General features: G+C 31.3%; 1 protein-coding gene across 2 annotated transcripts in view; it reads right to left on the bottom strand.

The window, feature by feature from the left end:
- Positions 1-17472, bottom strand: part of LOC137392883 (max-like protein X) — a 48433-nt gene that overhangs the window by 5831 nt on the left and 25130 nt on the right. For both annotated transcript variants that reach the window (XM_068079230.1, XM_068079231.1), the window contains exon 4: positions 2103-2202. In XM_068079230.1, the coding sequence (XP_067935331.1) occupies positions 2103-2202 (100 nt within the window). The remainder of the gene's footprint in view (positions 1-2102; positions 2203-17472) is intronic.

The raw sequence follows: 17472 nt of genomic DNA, 5'->3' as shown, positions 1-17472 counted from the left end.
GGCCCTCTTTTAAAAAGCTCACGTTCCAGCGGGTGGCTATTTCGTGACGTCACAAGCTTGTTATCTGAAACGAAACCACAAGCGATAAATATGAGGTCGATTCGTTAGCCAATCATGCGTGCGAAATTTTTATATAGGCCGTAATAAATGTTATCACTCGTAAAACGCGTTGTCTGTGATCTCGAAGATTCTCCTAATTAGATCTCATTACTCGTTACTGATTCAACGCGTTTCAACAATTACTAAGTTATACATAGTTTTAAAATGGCTTCAAATTCGAGCGACCGCTACTCAGAGTTATCTGAGCAACTTTTAGTAAAAGATTAGAGTAGACAGCCTATGGCCAAAGCTGACAGGCGTCAGCAGCGTTTTGCTGCAGAAGAAGACAGAATGGAGGTAAATTAACTTAGAGTCTTCTATACTTTAGTAAATGTAATATTTTTTATAGTCATAAATACATATACTAATTAATAAAATGATAATTCTTTGCTATCTCCAATCATCGTTTCATAGCTTATCTGCCGTTTTACCTAGCTGTAATATTTTTTTCGAATTTTCTTTGGTAAATTAGAGTCATGATTACAAATTATTTTCACTCGTAGGAAATGGGTAAAATCGATTGATCATTGCAAATCTTTAATTTCCAGAACCAAAGCTTCGAATCGTTGGCTTGGCGTACTTGTGCCTTTATTAAATGTTTATTCGTTTTTAAAATTACACTCGCAATCTATTCAACTCCCAATTTGGAAGCTGTCAATAGATACGCTTTAGAATGACATATATTTATTGCATTTTTTTTACTGATTACAGAATGTTTATGTCGTCCCACCAGCCGAAGAAGCTTTGTCAGTGTGGAAACTGCCATAAAGTGGAAAGAGAGACTTGAATGCGTGCTGCATAAGCCATGATGTTTTGTTTGAGTTTGTTGCAGTAGATGAATTTGTCTTATTGTATCAGCTAATACTATCTGAGTGGCCACGACTTGATGAATATTTTTAATAAAAGTTTTATGCCGAGATGAAAATATTTGTGCTTGTAAAAATTATATAATAAAATAATATTGTTGAAAATAATGCAAAACATGATTTGCAGAATATTGTAGTGTATCGGATATGGTATATGGGTGTCCGCAGAACTGGAGAATGTGAGTTCAAATCCAGTTTGCAGCAGACTTCTCATTCTTAAAACTCTATCCCTGTCTATATTCTTTTCAAAGAGGTGGCTTGCTTATTTCACTTATCTAGTATTCGGTAAGAATACTACTAGCAAGAAACGAGTACGTAGGCAATAGGTAATAGGCGACATAATGTGGGCGGGGCTTAAGGGAGGCTGTATATCGTTTGTATGGGTAGATGCAGAACTGTGCTGATACAAAGACCGCGTTCTACAAAAGTGACTTGACAGAATTACCGTAGACCGGTAGAATTGGTAGTCGGTACCCAAATGTTTACACAACATTTGGAGAAAGTGAGTAGAACAAATTTTCAATTTTCGTTATTTGAGGCCTTTTAAACATTCATAATAATGCATCTGTAGCAGGATTTAAAATTTTATTCTAGCCAACATGAGCAAATACAAAATAAGATATATGCCAATAGAGCCGTGTAAGACTAGACTTTTATCGCAAATAGCCGATGTGAATACGAGAGGGAGAGACAGGTTGCCAAACGCGTGACATCATTTTTGGCGAGGCTGGGCATGTTTTTGTGGCCTGAGCGTTTTTACGGAGATTAGATTTTTTCGGTTTTAATCTTCAAATATCTTGGCAATGCGATCGCGTAACACAACAAACAACATATCAACTGATAGAGAAAAAAAAAGCTTTCTTTTAAGATCAACTTAAATTTTGACGCAACTACATCTTTAATTCAACAAATATTTGTAAATACATCGGATAAAAATACATTTACGGAATTCATTATTATATGTTCATTCCTGGAACTACCTACTGCTAGCACGCGAAACATGGGCACCGCTTGATGTTTGCTTGCAAGAGGTACTGTTACTTATACAATACCCAATTACATGCTTGCTCACCTTGGTTCGAGGCCAAAAAACACTCATACAATACAAGCACGATATACTGTAACATCAATACATACGCAAGTACAATCTTGAGTGCCATTACATCTTTTCTCTTTTTCTCGAGCAGTTCTTCTTGCTTCTTACTTCCTTTTATCAAATATTCCACATATTCTACAGCTGCCAAAAAAATTTCACACTTACTAACACACATTTATGCTAGCCTGATCTGATGCACATGTACGCTAACATCTAGCTATGCCAGATGCTCAACAAGTTAGAATATCTAGCAATACTAGATGCTGCATGTCTATCATGAAGTTGTTTTAATGATACACCTTAGATGATAGCTCCAAGATGATAAATAATCTGTAAACCAAAACATACAGTAAAATACATAGCAGATAATTTAGCAATGCATTGCCCTATTTTCAGTGATGTATCAATTCATGTAGGGCCTACTTACGCGGCTTTTACCACTCATAGAACACTGATAACAAATGATATCATTATGGTTTTGATGAACTCCTGTGAACAAATTCATCCAGTAGGAAACCCAATAAATGTTACCTTTATTCAGTACATTTAAATTTGGAATTATTAAAGATAAAACGGTACTATTCCATAAAGCTCTAACGCTCTCTGTCATGTATACCTAAGTTCAAGTTAAAATGGTACTATTCCATAAAGCTCTAACGCTCTCTGTTATGTATACCTAAGTTCAAGTTAAAACGGTACTATTCCATAAAGCTCTAACACTCTCTGTTATGTATACCTAAGTTCAAGTTAAAATGGTACTATTCCATAAAGCTCTAACGCTCTCTGTCATGTATACCTAAGTTCAAGATAAAACGGTAGTATTCCATAAAGCTCTAACGCTCTCTGTTATGTATACCTAAGTTCAAGTTAAAACGGTACTATTCCATAAAGCTCTAACACTCTCTGTTATGTATACCTAAGTTCAAGTTGAAAACGGTACTATTCCATAAAGCTCTAACGCTCTCTGTTATGTATACCTAAGTTCAAGTTAAAACGGTACTATTCCATAAAGCTCTAACACTCTCTGTTATGTATACCTAAGTTCAAGTTAAAACGGTACTATTCCATAAAGCTCTAACGCTCTCTGTTATGTATACCTAAGTTCAAGTTAAAACGGTACTATTCCATAAAGCTCTAACACTCTCTGTCATGTATACCTAAGTTCAAGTTAAAACGGTACTATTCCATAAAGCTCTAACGCTCTCTGTTATGTATACCTAAGTTCAAGTTGAAAACGGTAGTATTCCATAAAGCTCTAACACTCTCTGTTATGTATACCTAAGTTCAAGTTAAAACGGTACTATTCCATAAAGCTCTAACGCTCTCTGTTATGTATACCTAAGTTCAAGTTAAAACGGTAGTATTCCATAAAGCTCTAACACTCTCTGTTATGTATACCTAAGTTCAAGTTAAAACGGTACTATTCCATAAAGCTCTAACACTCTCTGTTATGTATACCTAAGTTCAAGTTGAAAACGGTAGTATTCCATAAAGCTCTAACACTCTCTGTTATGTATACCTAAGTTCAAGTTAAAACGGTAGTATTCCATAAAGCTCTAACACTCTCTGTCATGTATACCTAAGTTCAAGTTAAAACGGTACTATTCCATAAAGCTCTAACACTCTCTGTTATGTATACCTAAGTTCAAGTTAAAACGGTACTATTCCATAAAGCTCTAACACTCTCTGTTATGTATACCTAAGTTCAAGTTGAAAACGGTAGTATTCCATAAAGCTCTAACACTCTCTGTTATGTATACCTAAGTTCAAGTTAAAACGGTAGTATTCCATAAAGCTCTAACACTCTCTGTCATGTATACCTAAGTTCAAGTTAAAACGGTACTATTCCATAAAGCTCTAACACTCTCTGTTATGTATACCTAAGTTCAAGTTAAAACGGTAGTATTCCATAAAGCTCTAACACTCTCTGTTATGTATACCTAAGTTCAAGTTAAAACGGTACTATTCCATAAAGCTCTAACACTCTCTGTTATGTATACCTAAGTTCAAGTTGAAAACGGTAGTATTCCATAAAGCTCTAACGCTCTCTGTTATGTATACCTAAGTTCAAGTTAAAACGGTAGTATTCCATAAAGCTCTAACACTCTCTGTCATGTATACCTAAGTTCAAGTTAAAACGGTACTATTCCATAAAGCTCTAACACTCTCTGTTATGTATACCTAAGTTCAAGTTGAAAACGGTAGTATTCCATAAAGCTCTAACACTCTCTGTTATGTATACCTAAGTTCAAGTTAAAACGGTACTATTCCATAAAGCTCTAACACTCTCTGTTATGTATACCTAAGTTCAAGTTGAAAACGGTACTATTCCATAAAGCTCTAACACTCTCTGTTATGTATACCTAAGTTCAAGTTAAAACGGTACTATTCCATAAAGCTCTAACGCTCTCTGTTATGTATACCTAAGTTCAAGTTAAAACGGTACTATTCCATAAAGCTCTAACACTCTCTGTTATGTATACCTAAGTTCAAGTTAAAATGGTACTATTCCATAAAGCTCTAACACTCTCTGTTATGTATACCTAAGTTCAAGTTAAAACGGTACTATTCCATAAAGCTCTAACACTCTCTGTTATGTATACCTATGTTCAAGTTAAAATGGTACTATTCCATAAAGCTCTAACACTCTCTGTTATGTATACCTAAGTTCAAGTTAAAACGGTAGTATTCCATAAAGCTCTAACACTCTCTGTTATGTATACCTAAGTTCAAGTTAAAACGGTACTATTCCATAAAGCTCTAACACTCTCTGTTATGTATACCTAAGTTCAAGTTGAAAACGGTACTATTCCATAAAGCTCTAACACTCTCTGTTATGTATACCTAAGTTCAAGTTAAAACGGTACTATTCCATAAAGCTCTAACGCTCTCTGTTATGTATACCTAAGTTCAAGTTAAAACGGTACTATTCCATAAAGCTCTAACACTCTCTGTTATGTATACCTAAGTTCAAGTTAAAATGGTACTATTCCATAAAGCTCTAACACTCTCTGTTATGTATACCTAAGTTCAAGTTAAAACGGTACTATTCCATAAAGCTCTAACACTCTCTGTTATGTATACCTATGTTCAAGTTAAAATGGTACTATTCCATAAAACTCTAACACTCTCTGTTATGTATACCTAAGTTCAAGTTAAAACGGTAGTATTCCATAAAGCTCTAACACTCTCTGTTATGTATACCTAAGTTCAAGTTAAAACGGTACTATTCCATAAAGCTCTAACACTCTCTGTTATGTATACCTAAGTTCAAGATAAAACGGTACTATTCCATAAAGCTCTAACACTCTCTGTTATGTATACCTAAGTTCAAGTTAAAACAGTACTATTCCATAAAGCTCTAACACTCTCTGTTATGTATACCTAAGTTCAAGTTGAAAACGGTAGTATTCCATAAAGCTCTAACGCTCTCTGTTATGTATACCTAAGTTCAAGTTAAAACGGTACTATTCCATAAAACTCTAACACTCTCTGTCATGTATACCTAAGTTCAAGTTAAAACGGTACTATTCCATAAAGCTCTAACACTCTCTGTTATGTATACCTAAGTTCAAGTTAAAACGGTAGTATTCCATAAAGCTCTAACACTCTCTGTCATGTATACCTAAGTTCAAGTTAAAACGGTAGTATTCCATAAAGCTCTAACACTCTCTGTTATGTATACCTAAGTTCAAGTTAAAACGGTACTATTCCATAAAGCTCTAACACTCTCTGTTATGTATACCTAAGTTCAAGTTGAAAACGGTAGTATTCCATAAAGCTCTAACACTCTCTGTTATGTATACCTAAGTTCAAGTTAAAACGGTACTATTCCATAAAGCTCTAACACTCTCTGTTATGTATACCTAAGTTCAAGTTGAAAACGGTAGTATTCCATAAAGCTCTAACGCTCTCTGTTATGTATACCTAAGTTCAAGTTAAAACGGTAGTATTCCATAAAGCTCTAACACTCTCTGTTATGTATACCTAAGTTCAAGTTAAAACGGTACTATTCCATAAAGCTCTAACACTCTCTGTTATGTATACCTAAGTTCAAGTTGAAAACGGTAGTATTCCATAAAGCTCTAACACTCTCTGTTATGTATACCTAAGTTCAAGTTAAAACGGTACTATTCCATAAAGCTCTAACGCTCTCTGTTATGTATACCTAAGTTCAAGATAAAACGGTACTATTCCATAAAGCTCTAACACTCTCTGTCATGTATACCTAAGTTCAAGTTAAAACGGTAGTATTCCATAAAGCTCTAACACTCTCTGTTATGTATACCTAAGTTCAAGTTAAAACGGTAGTATTCCATAAAGCTCTAACACTCTCTGTCATGTATACCTAAGTTCAAGTTAAAACGGTAGTATTCCATAAAGCTCTAACACTCTCTGTTATGTATACCTAAGTTCAAGTTAAAATGGTACTATTCCATAAAGCTCTAACACTCTCTGTCATGTATACCTAAGTTCAAGTTAAAACGGTAGTATTCCATAAAGCTCTAACACTCTCTGTTATGTATACCTAAGTTCAAGTTAAAACGGTAGTATTCCATAAAGCTCTAACACTCTCTGTCATGTATACCTAAGTTCAAGTTAAAACGGTAGTATTCCATAAAGCTCTAACACTCTCTGTTATGTATACCTAAGTTCAAGTTAAAACGGTACTATTCCATAAAGCTCTAACACTCTCTGTTATGTATACCTAAGTTCAAGTTGAAAACGGTAGTATTTCATAAAGCTCTAACACTCTCTGTTATGTATACCTAAGTTCAAGTTAAAATGGTACTATTCCATAAAGCTCTAACACTCTCTGTTATGTATACCTAAGTTCAAGTTAAAACGGTACTATTCCATAAAGCTCTAACACTCTCTGTCATGTATACCTAAGTTCAAGTTAAAACGGTACTATTCCATAAAGCTCTAACACTCTCTGTTATGTATACCTAAGTTCAAGTTAAAATGGTACTATTCCATAAAGCTCTAACACTCTCTGTCATGTATACCTAAGTTCAAGTTAAAATGGTACTATTCCATAAAGCTCTAACACTCTCTGTTATGTATACCTAAGTTCAAGATAAAACGGTACTATTCCATAAAGCTCTAACACTCTCTGTTATGTATACCTAAGTTCAAGTTAAAACGGTACTATTCCATAAAGCTCTAACGCTCTCTGTCATGTATACCTAAGTTCAAGTTAAAACGGTACTATTCCATAAAGCTCTAACACTCTCTGTTATGTATACCTAAGTTCAAGATAAAACGGTACTATTCCATAAAGCTCTAACACTCTCTGTTATGTATACCTAAGTTCAAGTTAAAACGGTACTATTCCATAAAGCTCTAACGCTCTCTGTCATGTATACCTAAGTTCAAGTTAAAACGGTACTATTCCATAAAACTCTAACACTCTCTGTTATGTATACCTAAGTTCAAGTTAAAACGGTACTATTCCATAAAACTCTAACACTCTCTGTTATGTATACCTAAGTTCAAGTTAAAACGGTACTATTCCATAAAACTCTAACACTCTCTGTCATGTATACCTAAGTTCAAGTTAAAACGGTACTATTCCATAAAGCTCTAACGCTCTCTGTCATGTATACCTAAGTTCAAGTTAAAACGGTACTATTCCATAAAACTCTAATGCTCTCTGTTATGTATACCTAAGTTCAAGTTAAAACGGTACTATTCCATAAAGCTCTAACGCTCTCTGTCATGTATACCTAAGTTCAAGTTAAAACGGTACTATTCCATAAAACTCTAATGCTCTCTGTCATGTATACCTAAGTTCAAGTTAAAACGGTACTATTCCATAAAACTCTAATGCTCTCTGTTATGTATACCTAAGTTCAAGTTAAAACGGTAGTATTCCATAAAACTCTAACACTCTCTGTTATGTATACCTAAGTTCAAGTTAAAACGGTACTATTCCATAAAACTCTAACACTCTCTGTTATGTATACCTAAGTTCAAGTTAAAACGGTACTATTCCATAAAACTCTAACACTCTCTGTTATGTATACCTAAGTTCAAGTTAAAACGGTACTATTCCATAAAGCTCTAACACTCTCTGTTATGTATACCTAAGTTCAAGATAAAACGGTACTATTCCATAAAGCTCTAACACTCTCTGTTATGTATACCTAAGTTCAAGTTAAAATGGTACTATTCCATAAAACTCTAACACTCTCTGTTATGTATACCTAAGTTCAAGATAAAACGGTACTATTCCATAAAGCTCTAACACTCTCTGTTATGTATACCTAAGTTCAAGTTAAAACGGTACTATTCCATAAAGCTCTAACACTCTCTGTTATGTATACCTAAGTTCAAGATAAAACGGTACTATTCCATAAAGCTCTAACACTCTCTGTTATGTATACCTAAGTTCAAGTTAAAACGGTACTATTCCATAAAGATCTAACGCTCTCTGTCATGTATACCTAAGTTCAAGTTAAAACGGTACTATTCCATAAAGCTCTAACACTCTCTGTTATGTATACCTAAGTTCAAGATAAAACGGTACTATTCCATAAAGCTCTAACACTCTCTGTTATGTATACCTAAGTTCAAGATAAAACGGTACTATTCCATAAAGCTCTAACACTCTCTGTTATGTATACCTAAGTTCAAGTTAAAACAGTACTATTCCATAAAGCTCTAACACTCTCTGTTATGTATACCTAAGTTCAAGTTAAAACGGTACTATTCCATAAAGCTCTAACGCTCTCTGTTATGTATACCTAAGTTCAAGTTAAAACGGTACTATTCCATGAAACTCTAACGCTCTCTGTCATGTATACCTAAGTTCAAGTTAAAACGGTACTATTCCATAAAGCTCTAACGCTCTCTGTCATGTATACCTAAGTTCAAGTTAAAACGGTACTATTCCATAAAACTCTAATGCTCTCTGTTATGTATACCTAAGTTCAAGTTAAAACGGTAGTATTCCATAAAACTCTAACACTCTCTGTTATGTATACCTAAGTTCAAGTTAAAACGGTACTATTCCATAAAACTCTAACGCTCTCTGTCATGTATACCTAAGTTCAAGTTAAAACGGTAGTATTCCATAAAGCTCTAACACTCTCTGTTATGTATACCTAAGTTCAAGTTAAAACGGTACTATTCCATAAAACTCTAACACTCTCTGTTATGTATACCTAAGTTCAAGTTAAAACGGTACTATTCCATAAAACTCTAACACTCTCTGTTATGTATACCTAAGTTCAAGTTAAAACGGTACTATTCCATAAAGCTCTAACGCTCTCTGTCATGTATACCTAAGTTCAAGTTAAAACGGTACTATTCCATAAAACTCTAATGCTCTCTGTTATGTATACCTAAGTTCAAGTTAAAACGGTACTATTCCATAAAGCTCTAACGCTCTCTGTCATGTATACCTAAGTTCAAGTTAAAACGGTACTATTCCATAAAACTCTAATGCTCTCTGTCATGTATACCTAAGTTCAAGTTAAAACGGTACTATTCCATAAAACTCTAATGCTCTCTGTTATGTATACCTAAGTTCAAGTTAAAACGGTAGTATTCCATAAAACTCTAACACTCTCTGTTATGTATACCTAAGTTCAAGTTAAAACGGTAGTATTCCATAAAGCTCTAACGCTCTCTGTCATGTATACCTAAGTTCAAGTTAAAACGGTACTATTCCATAAAGCTCTAACGCTCTCTGTCATGTATACCTAAGTTCAAGATAAAACGGTACTATTCCATAAAGCTCTAACACTCTCTGTTATGTATACCTATGTTCAAGTTAAAACGGTACTATTCCATAAAGCTCTAACACTCTCTGTTATGTATACTTAAGTTCAAGTTAAAACGGTACTATTCCATAAAGCTCTAACGCTCTCTGTTATGTATACCTAAGTTCAAGTTGAAACGGTACTATTCCATAAAGCTCTAACACTCTCTGTTATGTATACCTATGTTCAAGTTAAAACGGTAGTATTCCATAAAGCTCTAACACTCTCTGTTATGTATACCTAAGTTCAAGTTAAAACGGTACTATTCCATAAAACTCTAACACTCTCTGTTATGTATACCTAAGTTCAAGTTAAAACGGTACTATTCCATAAAGCTCTAACACTCTCTGTCATGTATACCTAAGTTCAAGTTAAAACGGTAGTATTCCATAAAACTCTAACACTCTCTGTTATGTATACCTAAGTTCAAGTTAAAACGGTAGTATTCCATAAAGCTCTAACACTCTCTGTCATGTATACCTAAGTTCAAGTTAAAACGGTACTATTCCATAAAACTCTAATGCTCTCTGTCATGTATACCTAAGTTCAAGTTAAAACGGTACTATTCCATAAAACTCTAACACTCTCTGTTATGTATACCTAAGTTCAAGTTAAAACGGTACTATTCCATAAAGCTCTAACGCTCTCTGTCATGTATACCTAAGTTCAAGTTAAAACGGTACTATTCCATAAAACTCTAATGCTCTCTGTTATGTATACCTAAGTTCAAGTTAAAACGGTACTATTCCATAAAGCTCTAACGCTCTCTGTCATGTATACCTAAGTTCAAGTTAAAACGGTACTATTCCATAAAACTCTAATGCTCTCTGTTATGTATACCTAAGTTCAAGTTAAAACGGTACTATTCCATAAAGCTCTAACGCTCTCTGTCATGTATACCTAAGTTCAAGTTAAAACGGTACTATTCCATAAAACTCTAATGCTCTCTGTCATGTATACCTAAGTTCAAGTTAAAACGGTACTATTCCATAAAACTCTAACACTCTCTGTTATGTATACCTAAGTTCAAGTTAAAACGGTACTATTCCATAAAGCTCTAACACTCTCTGTTATGTATACCTAAGTTCAAGTTAAAACGGTACTATTCCATAAAACTCTAATGCTCTCTGTTATGTATACCTAAGTTCAAGTTAAAACGGTACTATTCCATAAAGCTCTAACGCTCTCTGTTATGTATACCTAAGTTCAAGTTAAAACGGTACTATTCCATAAAGCTCTAACGCTCTCTGTCATGTATACCTAAGTTCAAGTTAAAACGGTACTATTCCATAAAACTCTAATGCTCTCTGTTATGTATACCTAAGTTCAAGTTAAAAAGGTACTATTCCATAAAGCTCTAACGCTCTCTGTCATGTATACCTAAGTTCAAGTTAAAACGGTACTATTCCATAAAACTCTAACACTCTCTGTTATGTATACCTAAGTTCAAGTTAAAACGGTACTATTCCATAAAGCTCTAATGCTCTCTGTTATGTATACCTAAGTTCAAGTTAAAACGGTACTATTCCATAAAGCTCTAACGCTCTCTGTCATGTATACCTAAGTTCAAGTTAAAACGGTACTATTCCATAAAACTCTAATGCTCTCTGTTATGTATACCTAAGTTCAAGTTAAAACGGTACTATTCCATAAAACTCTAATGCTCTCTGTTATGTATACCTAAGTTCAAGTTAAAACGGTACTATTCCATAAAGCTCTAACGCTCTCTGTCATGTATACCTAAGTTCAAGTTAAAACGGTACTATTCCATAAAACTCTAATGCTCTCTGTTATGTATACCTAAGTTCAAGTTAAAACGGTACTATTCCATAAAACTCTAACACTCTCTGTTATGTATACCTAAGTTCAAGTTAAAACGGTACTATTCCATAAAGCTCTAATGCTCTCTGTTATGTATACCTAAGTTCAAGTTAAAACGGTACTATTCCATAAAGCTCTAACGCTCTCTGTCATGTATACCTAAGTTCAAGTTAAAACGGTACTATTCCATAAAACTCTAATGCTCTCTGTTATGTATACCTAAGTTCAAGTTAAAACGGTACTATTCCATAAAGCTCTAACGCTCTCTGTCATGTATACCTAAGTTCAAGTTAAAACGGTACTATTCCATAAAACTCTAACACTCTCTGTTATGTATACCTAAGTTCAAGTTAAAACGGTACTATTCCATAAAACTCTAACACTCTCTGTTATGTATACCTAAGTTCAAGTTAAAACGGTACTATTCCATAAAGCTCTAACGCTCTCTGTCATGTATACCTAAGTTCAAGTTAAAACGGTACTATTCCATAAAACTCTAATGCTCTCTGTTATGTATACCTAAGTTCAAGTTAAAACGGTACTATTCCATAAAGCTCTAACGCTCTCTGTCATGTATACCTAAGTTCAAGTTAAAACGGTACTATTCCATAAAGCTCTAATGCTCTCTGTTATGTATACCTAAGTTCAAGTTAAAACGGTACTATTCCATAAAGCTCTAACGCTCTCTGTCATGTATACCTAAGTTCAAGTTAAAACGGTACTATTCCATAAAACTCTAATGCTCTCTGTCATGTATACCTAAGTTCAAGTTAAAACGGTACTATTCCATAAAACTCTAACACTCTCTGTTATGTATACCTAAGTTCAAGTTAAAACGGTACTATTCCATAAAACTCTAACACTCTCTGTTATGTATACCTAAGCTACTGGCAGAATTGAAAAGCAGCAAAGACAGTAGTTTTTCAAGCTTGTATCGAGAAAGATCAACTTTAAGAAACATGTTTTAACTTGCCTGTTATAGATGAGTCAGAATAACCTGCCTGTTTTAAAGAGTCAGAATAACCTGCCTGTTATAGATCAGTCAGAATAACCTGCCTGTTATAGATCAGTCAGAATAACCTGCCTGTTACAGATGAGTCAGAATAACCTGCCTGTTATAGATGAGTCAGAATAACCTGCCTGTTATAGATGAGTCAGAATAACCTGCCTGTTATAGATGAGTCAGAATAACCTGCCTGTTATAGATGAGTCAGAATAACCTCCCTGTTATAGATGAGTCAGAATAACCTGCCTGTTTTAGAAGAGTCAGAATAACCTGCCTGTTATAGAAGAGTCAGAATAACCTGCCTGTTATAGATGAGTCAGAATAACCTGCCTGTTATAGATGAGTCAGAATAACCTGCCTGTTATAGATGAGTCAGAATAACCTGCCTGTTATAGATCAGTCAGAATAACTTGCCTGTTATAGAAGAGTCAGAATAACCTGACTGTTTTAGAAGAGTCAGAATAACCTGCCTGTTATAGATGAGTCAGAATAACTTGTCTGTTATGGATGAGTCAGACAGCAGATAACAATAACCTTTTGCAAACGCCCAAGCAAATACAGTCAAATATGGATAACTCGCCCACGGATAGCTCGAACACATTGTTAACTCGAACGGATTTGTTCGATCCATTCTCATGCAATTATAAATTGCTTTAGATAACTCTAACTTGGCATCATTAACTCGAACATTTTTTGTCGAACGGCTACCGAGACGGTTGTTATCACTTTAGAATATCACTTTATTCCAAGCCATAGAGATAAACATCAACGTTTAGTAGGTTTTAGTTGTCATTATATCCACCATCGGCTAAATATTTTCATTAACGACTTTTTTAAAGGTTTCTAAAAAATCAAATTTTAACAAACATCCGCTTTGCCTATCAAAAGCAAGGAAAAGCGTGGAAAGCTTTGGATAAACTTGAAAAATCGGCAAAATTGATTTTGGTTACAACGCTCAGAAGACAGAGATATTTTTTTCTGAGTGTTTTGACCGCGATCAAGTTTTGCCAATATTAATCTGAAGACGTCCTGGCAGTCACATCACCTAAAGCAACAAACAAATATTAAGTGATAGAAAAATATCTATACTTTCTAATAAAATCTTTTAAAACTTTACATGAGAGGCCCTTTAACTTGCAGCAAGCAATCTATGCTTTTGATTTATATATGGTTTGTATATGCACATGTATCTACTGATAAATACATGCACTTATGACGGTGCTCTGATAACTTGAATGCTCTGATAACTCGAACACTTTCACTCGGTCCCGTGAAGTTTGAGTTATCCATGTTTGACTGTGTTTTACTGCTTTAGTAACTCATCGCATGAAAATTTATTTAATTCATACACTAATAGTGATAATACACTGATAGTAATAATACACTAATAGTAATAATACACTAATATTAATAATACACTAATAGTAATAATACACTAATAGTAATAATACACTAATAGTAATAATACATTAATAGTAATAATACACTAATAGTAATAATACACTGATAGTAATAATACACTGATAGTAATAATACACTAATATTAATAATACACTAATAGTAATAATACACTAATAGTAATAATACACTAATAGTAATAATACACTAATAGTAATAATACACTAATAGTAATAATACACTGATAGTAATAATACACTGATAGTAATAATACACTGATAGTAATAATACACTAATAGTAATAATACACTAATAGTAATAATACACTGATAGTAATAATACACTGATAGTAATAATACACTGATAGTAATAATACACTGATAGTAATAATAGACTGATAGTAATAATACACTGATAGTAATAATACACTAATAGTAATAATACACTAATATTAATAATACACTGATAGTAATAATACACTAATAGTAATAATACACTGATAGTAATAATACACTGATAGTAATAATACACTGATAGTAATAATACACTAATAGTAATAATACACTAATAGTGATAATACACTAATAGTAATAATACACTAATAGTAATAATACACTGATAGTAATAATACACTAATAGTAATAATACACTAATATTAATAATACACTGATAGTAATAATACACTAATAGTAATAATACACTGATAGTAATAATACACTGATAGTAATAATACACTAATAGTAATAATAGACTAATAGTAATAATACACTGATAGTAATAATACACTGATAGTAATAATACACTGATAGTAATAATACACTAATAGTAATAATAGACTAATAGTAATAATACACTGATAGTAATAATACACTAATAGTAATAATACACTGATAGTAATAATACACTAATAGTAATAATACACTAATAGTAATAATACACTAATAGTAATAATACACTGATAGTAATAATACACTGATAGTAATAATACACTAATAGTAATAATACACTAATAGTAATAATACACTGATAGTAATAATACATTAATAGTAATAATACACTAATAGTAATAATACACTAATAGTAATAATACACTAATAGTAATAATACACTGATAGTAATAATACACTAATAGTAATAATACACTAATAGTAATAATACACTAATAGTAATAATAGACTAATAGTAATAATACACTAATAGTAATAATACACTAATAGTAATAATACACTAATAGTAATAATACACTGATAGTAATAATACACTGATAGTAATAATACACTAATAGTAATAATACACTAATATTAATAATACACTGATAGTAATAATACACTAATAGTAATAATACACTGATAGTAATAATACACTGATAGTAATAATACACTAATAGTAATAATACACTAATATTAATAATACACTGATAGTAATAATACACTAATAGTAATAATACACTGATAGTAATAATACACTGATAGTAATAATACACTAATAGTAATAATACACTAATATTAATAATACACTGATAGTAATAATACACTGATAGTAATAATACACTAATAGTAATAATACACTAATAGTAATAATACACTAATAGTAATAATACACTGATAGTAATAATACACTAATAGTAATAATACACTAATAGTAATAATACACTAATATTAATAATACACTAATAGTAATAATACACTAATATTAATAATACACTAATAGTAATAATACACTAATAGTGATAATACACTGATAGTAATAATACACTAATAATAATAATACACTAATATTAATAATACACTAATAGTAATAATACACTAATAGTAATAATACACTGATAGTAATAATACACTGATAGTAATAATACACTAATAGTAATAATACACTAATATTAATAATACACTGATAGTAATAATACACTAATAGTAATAATACACTGATAGTAATAATACACTGATAGTAATAATACACTAATAGTAATAATACACTAATATTAATAATACACTGATAGTAATAATACACTAATAGTAATAATACACTGATAGTAATAATACACTGATAGTAATAATACACTAATAGTAATAATACACTAATATTAATAATACACTGATAGTAATAATACACTAATAGTAATAATACACTGATAGTAATAATACACTGATAGTAATAATACACTATTAGTAATAATACACTAATATTAATAATACACTGATAGTAATAATACACTGATAGTAATAATACACTAATAGTAATAATACACTAATAGTAATAATACACTGATAGTAATAATACACTGATAGTAATAATACACTAATAGTAATAATACACTAATAGTAATAATACACTAATATTAATAATACACTAATAGTAATAATACACTAATATTAATAATACACTAATAGTAATAATACACTAATAGTGATAATACACTGATAGTAATAATACACTAATAGTAATAATACACTAATATTAATAATACACTAATAGTAATAATACACTAATAGTAATAATACACTGATAGTAATAATACACTGATAGTAATAATACACTAATAGTAATAATACACTAATAGTAATAATACACTGATAGTAATAATACATTAATAGTAATAATACACTAATAGTAATAATACACTAATAGTAATAATACACTAATAGTAATAATACACTGATAGTAATAATACACTAATAGTAATAATACACTAATAGTAATAATACACTAATAGTAATAATAGACTAATAGTAATAATACACTAATAGTAATAATACACTAATAGTAATAATACACTAATAGTAATAATACACTGATAGTAATAATACACTGATAGTAATAATACACTAATAGTAATAATACACTAATATTAATAATACACTGATAGTAATAATACACTAATAGTAATAATACACTGATAGTAATAATACACTGATAGTAATAATACACTAATAGTAATAATACACTAATATTAATAATACACTGATAGTAATAATACACTAATAGTAATAATACACTGATAGTAATAATACACTGATAGTAATAATACACTAATAGTAATAATACACTAATATTAATAATACACTGATAGTAATAATACACTGATAGTAATAATACACTAATAGTAATAATACACTAATAGTAATAATACACTGATAGTAATAATACACTGATAGTAATAATACACTAATAGTAATAATACACTAATAGTAATAATACACTGATAGTAATAATACACTAATAGTAATAATACACTAATAGTAATAATACACTGATAGTAATAATACACTGATAGTAATAATACACTGATAGTAATAATACACTAATAGTAATAATACACTGATAGTAATAATACACTAATAGTAATAATACACTGATAGTAATAATACACTAATAGTAATAATACACTGATAGTAATAATACACTAATAGTAATAAT

The sequence above is a fragment of the Watersipora subatra genome, chromosome 4 (assembly GCF_963576615.1).
Source record: "Watersipora subatra chromosome 4, tzWatSuba1.1, whole genome shotgun sequence".
Classification (NCBI taxonomy): domain Eukaryota; kingdom Metazoa; phylum Bryozoa; class Gymnolaemata; order Cheilostomatida; family Watersiporidae; genus Watersipora; species Watersipora subatra.
This window is presented reverse-complemented; position numbering and strand designations above follow the sequence as displayed.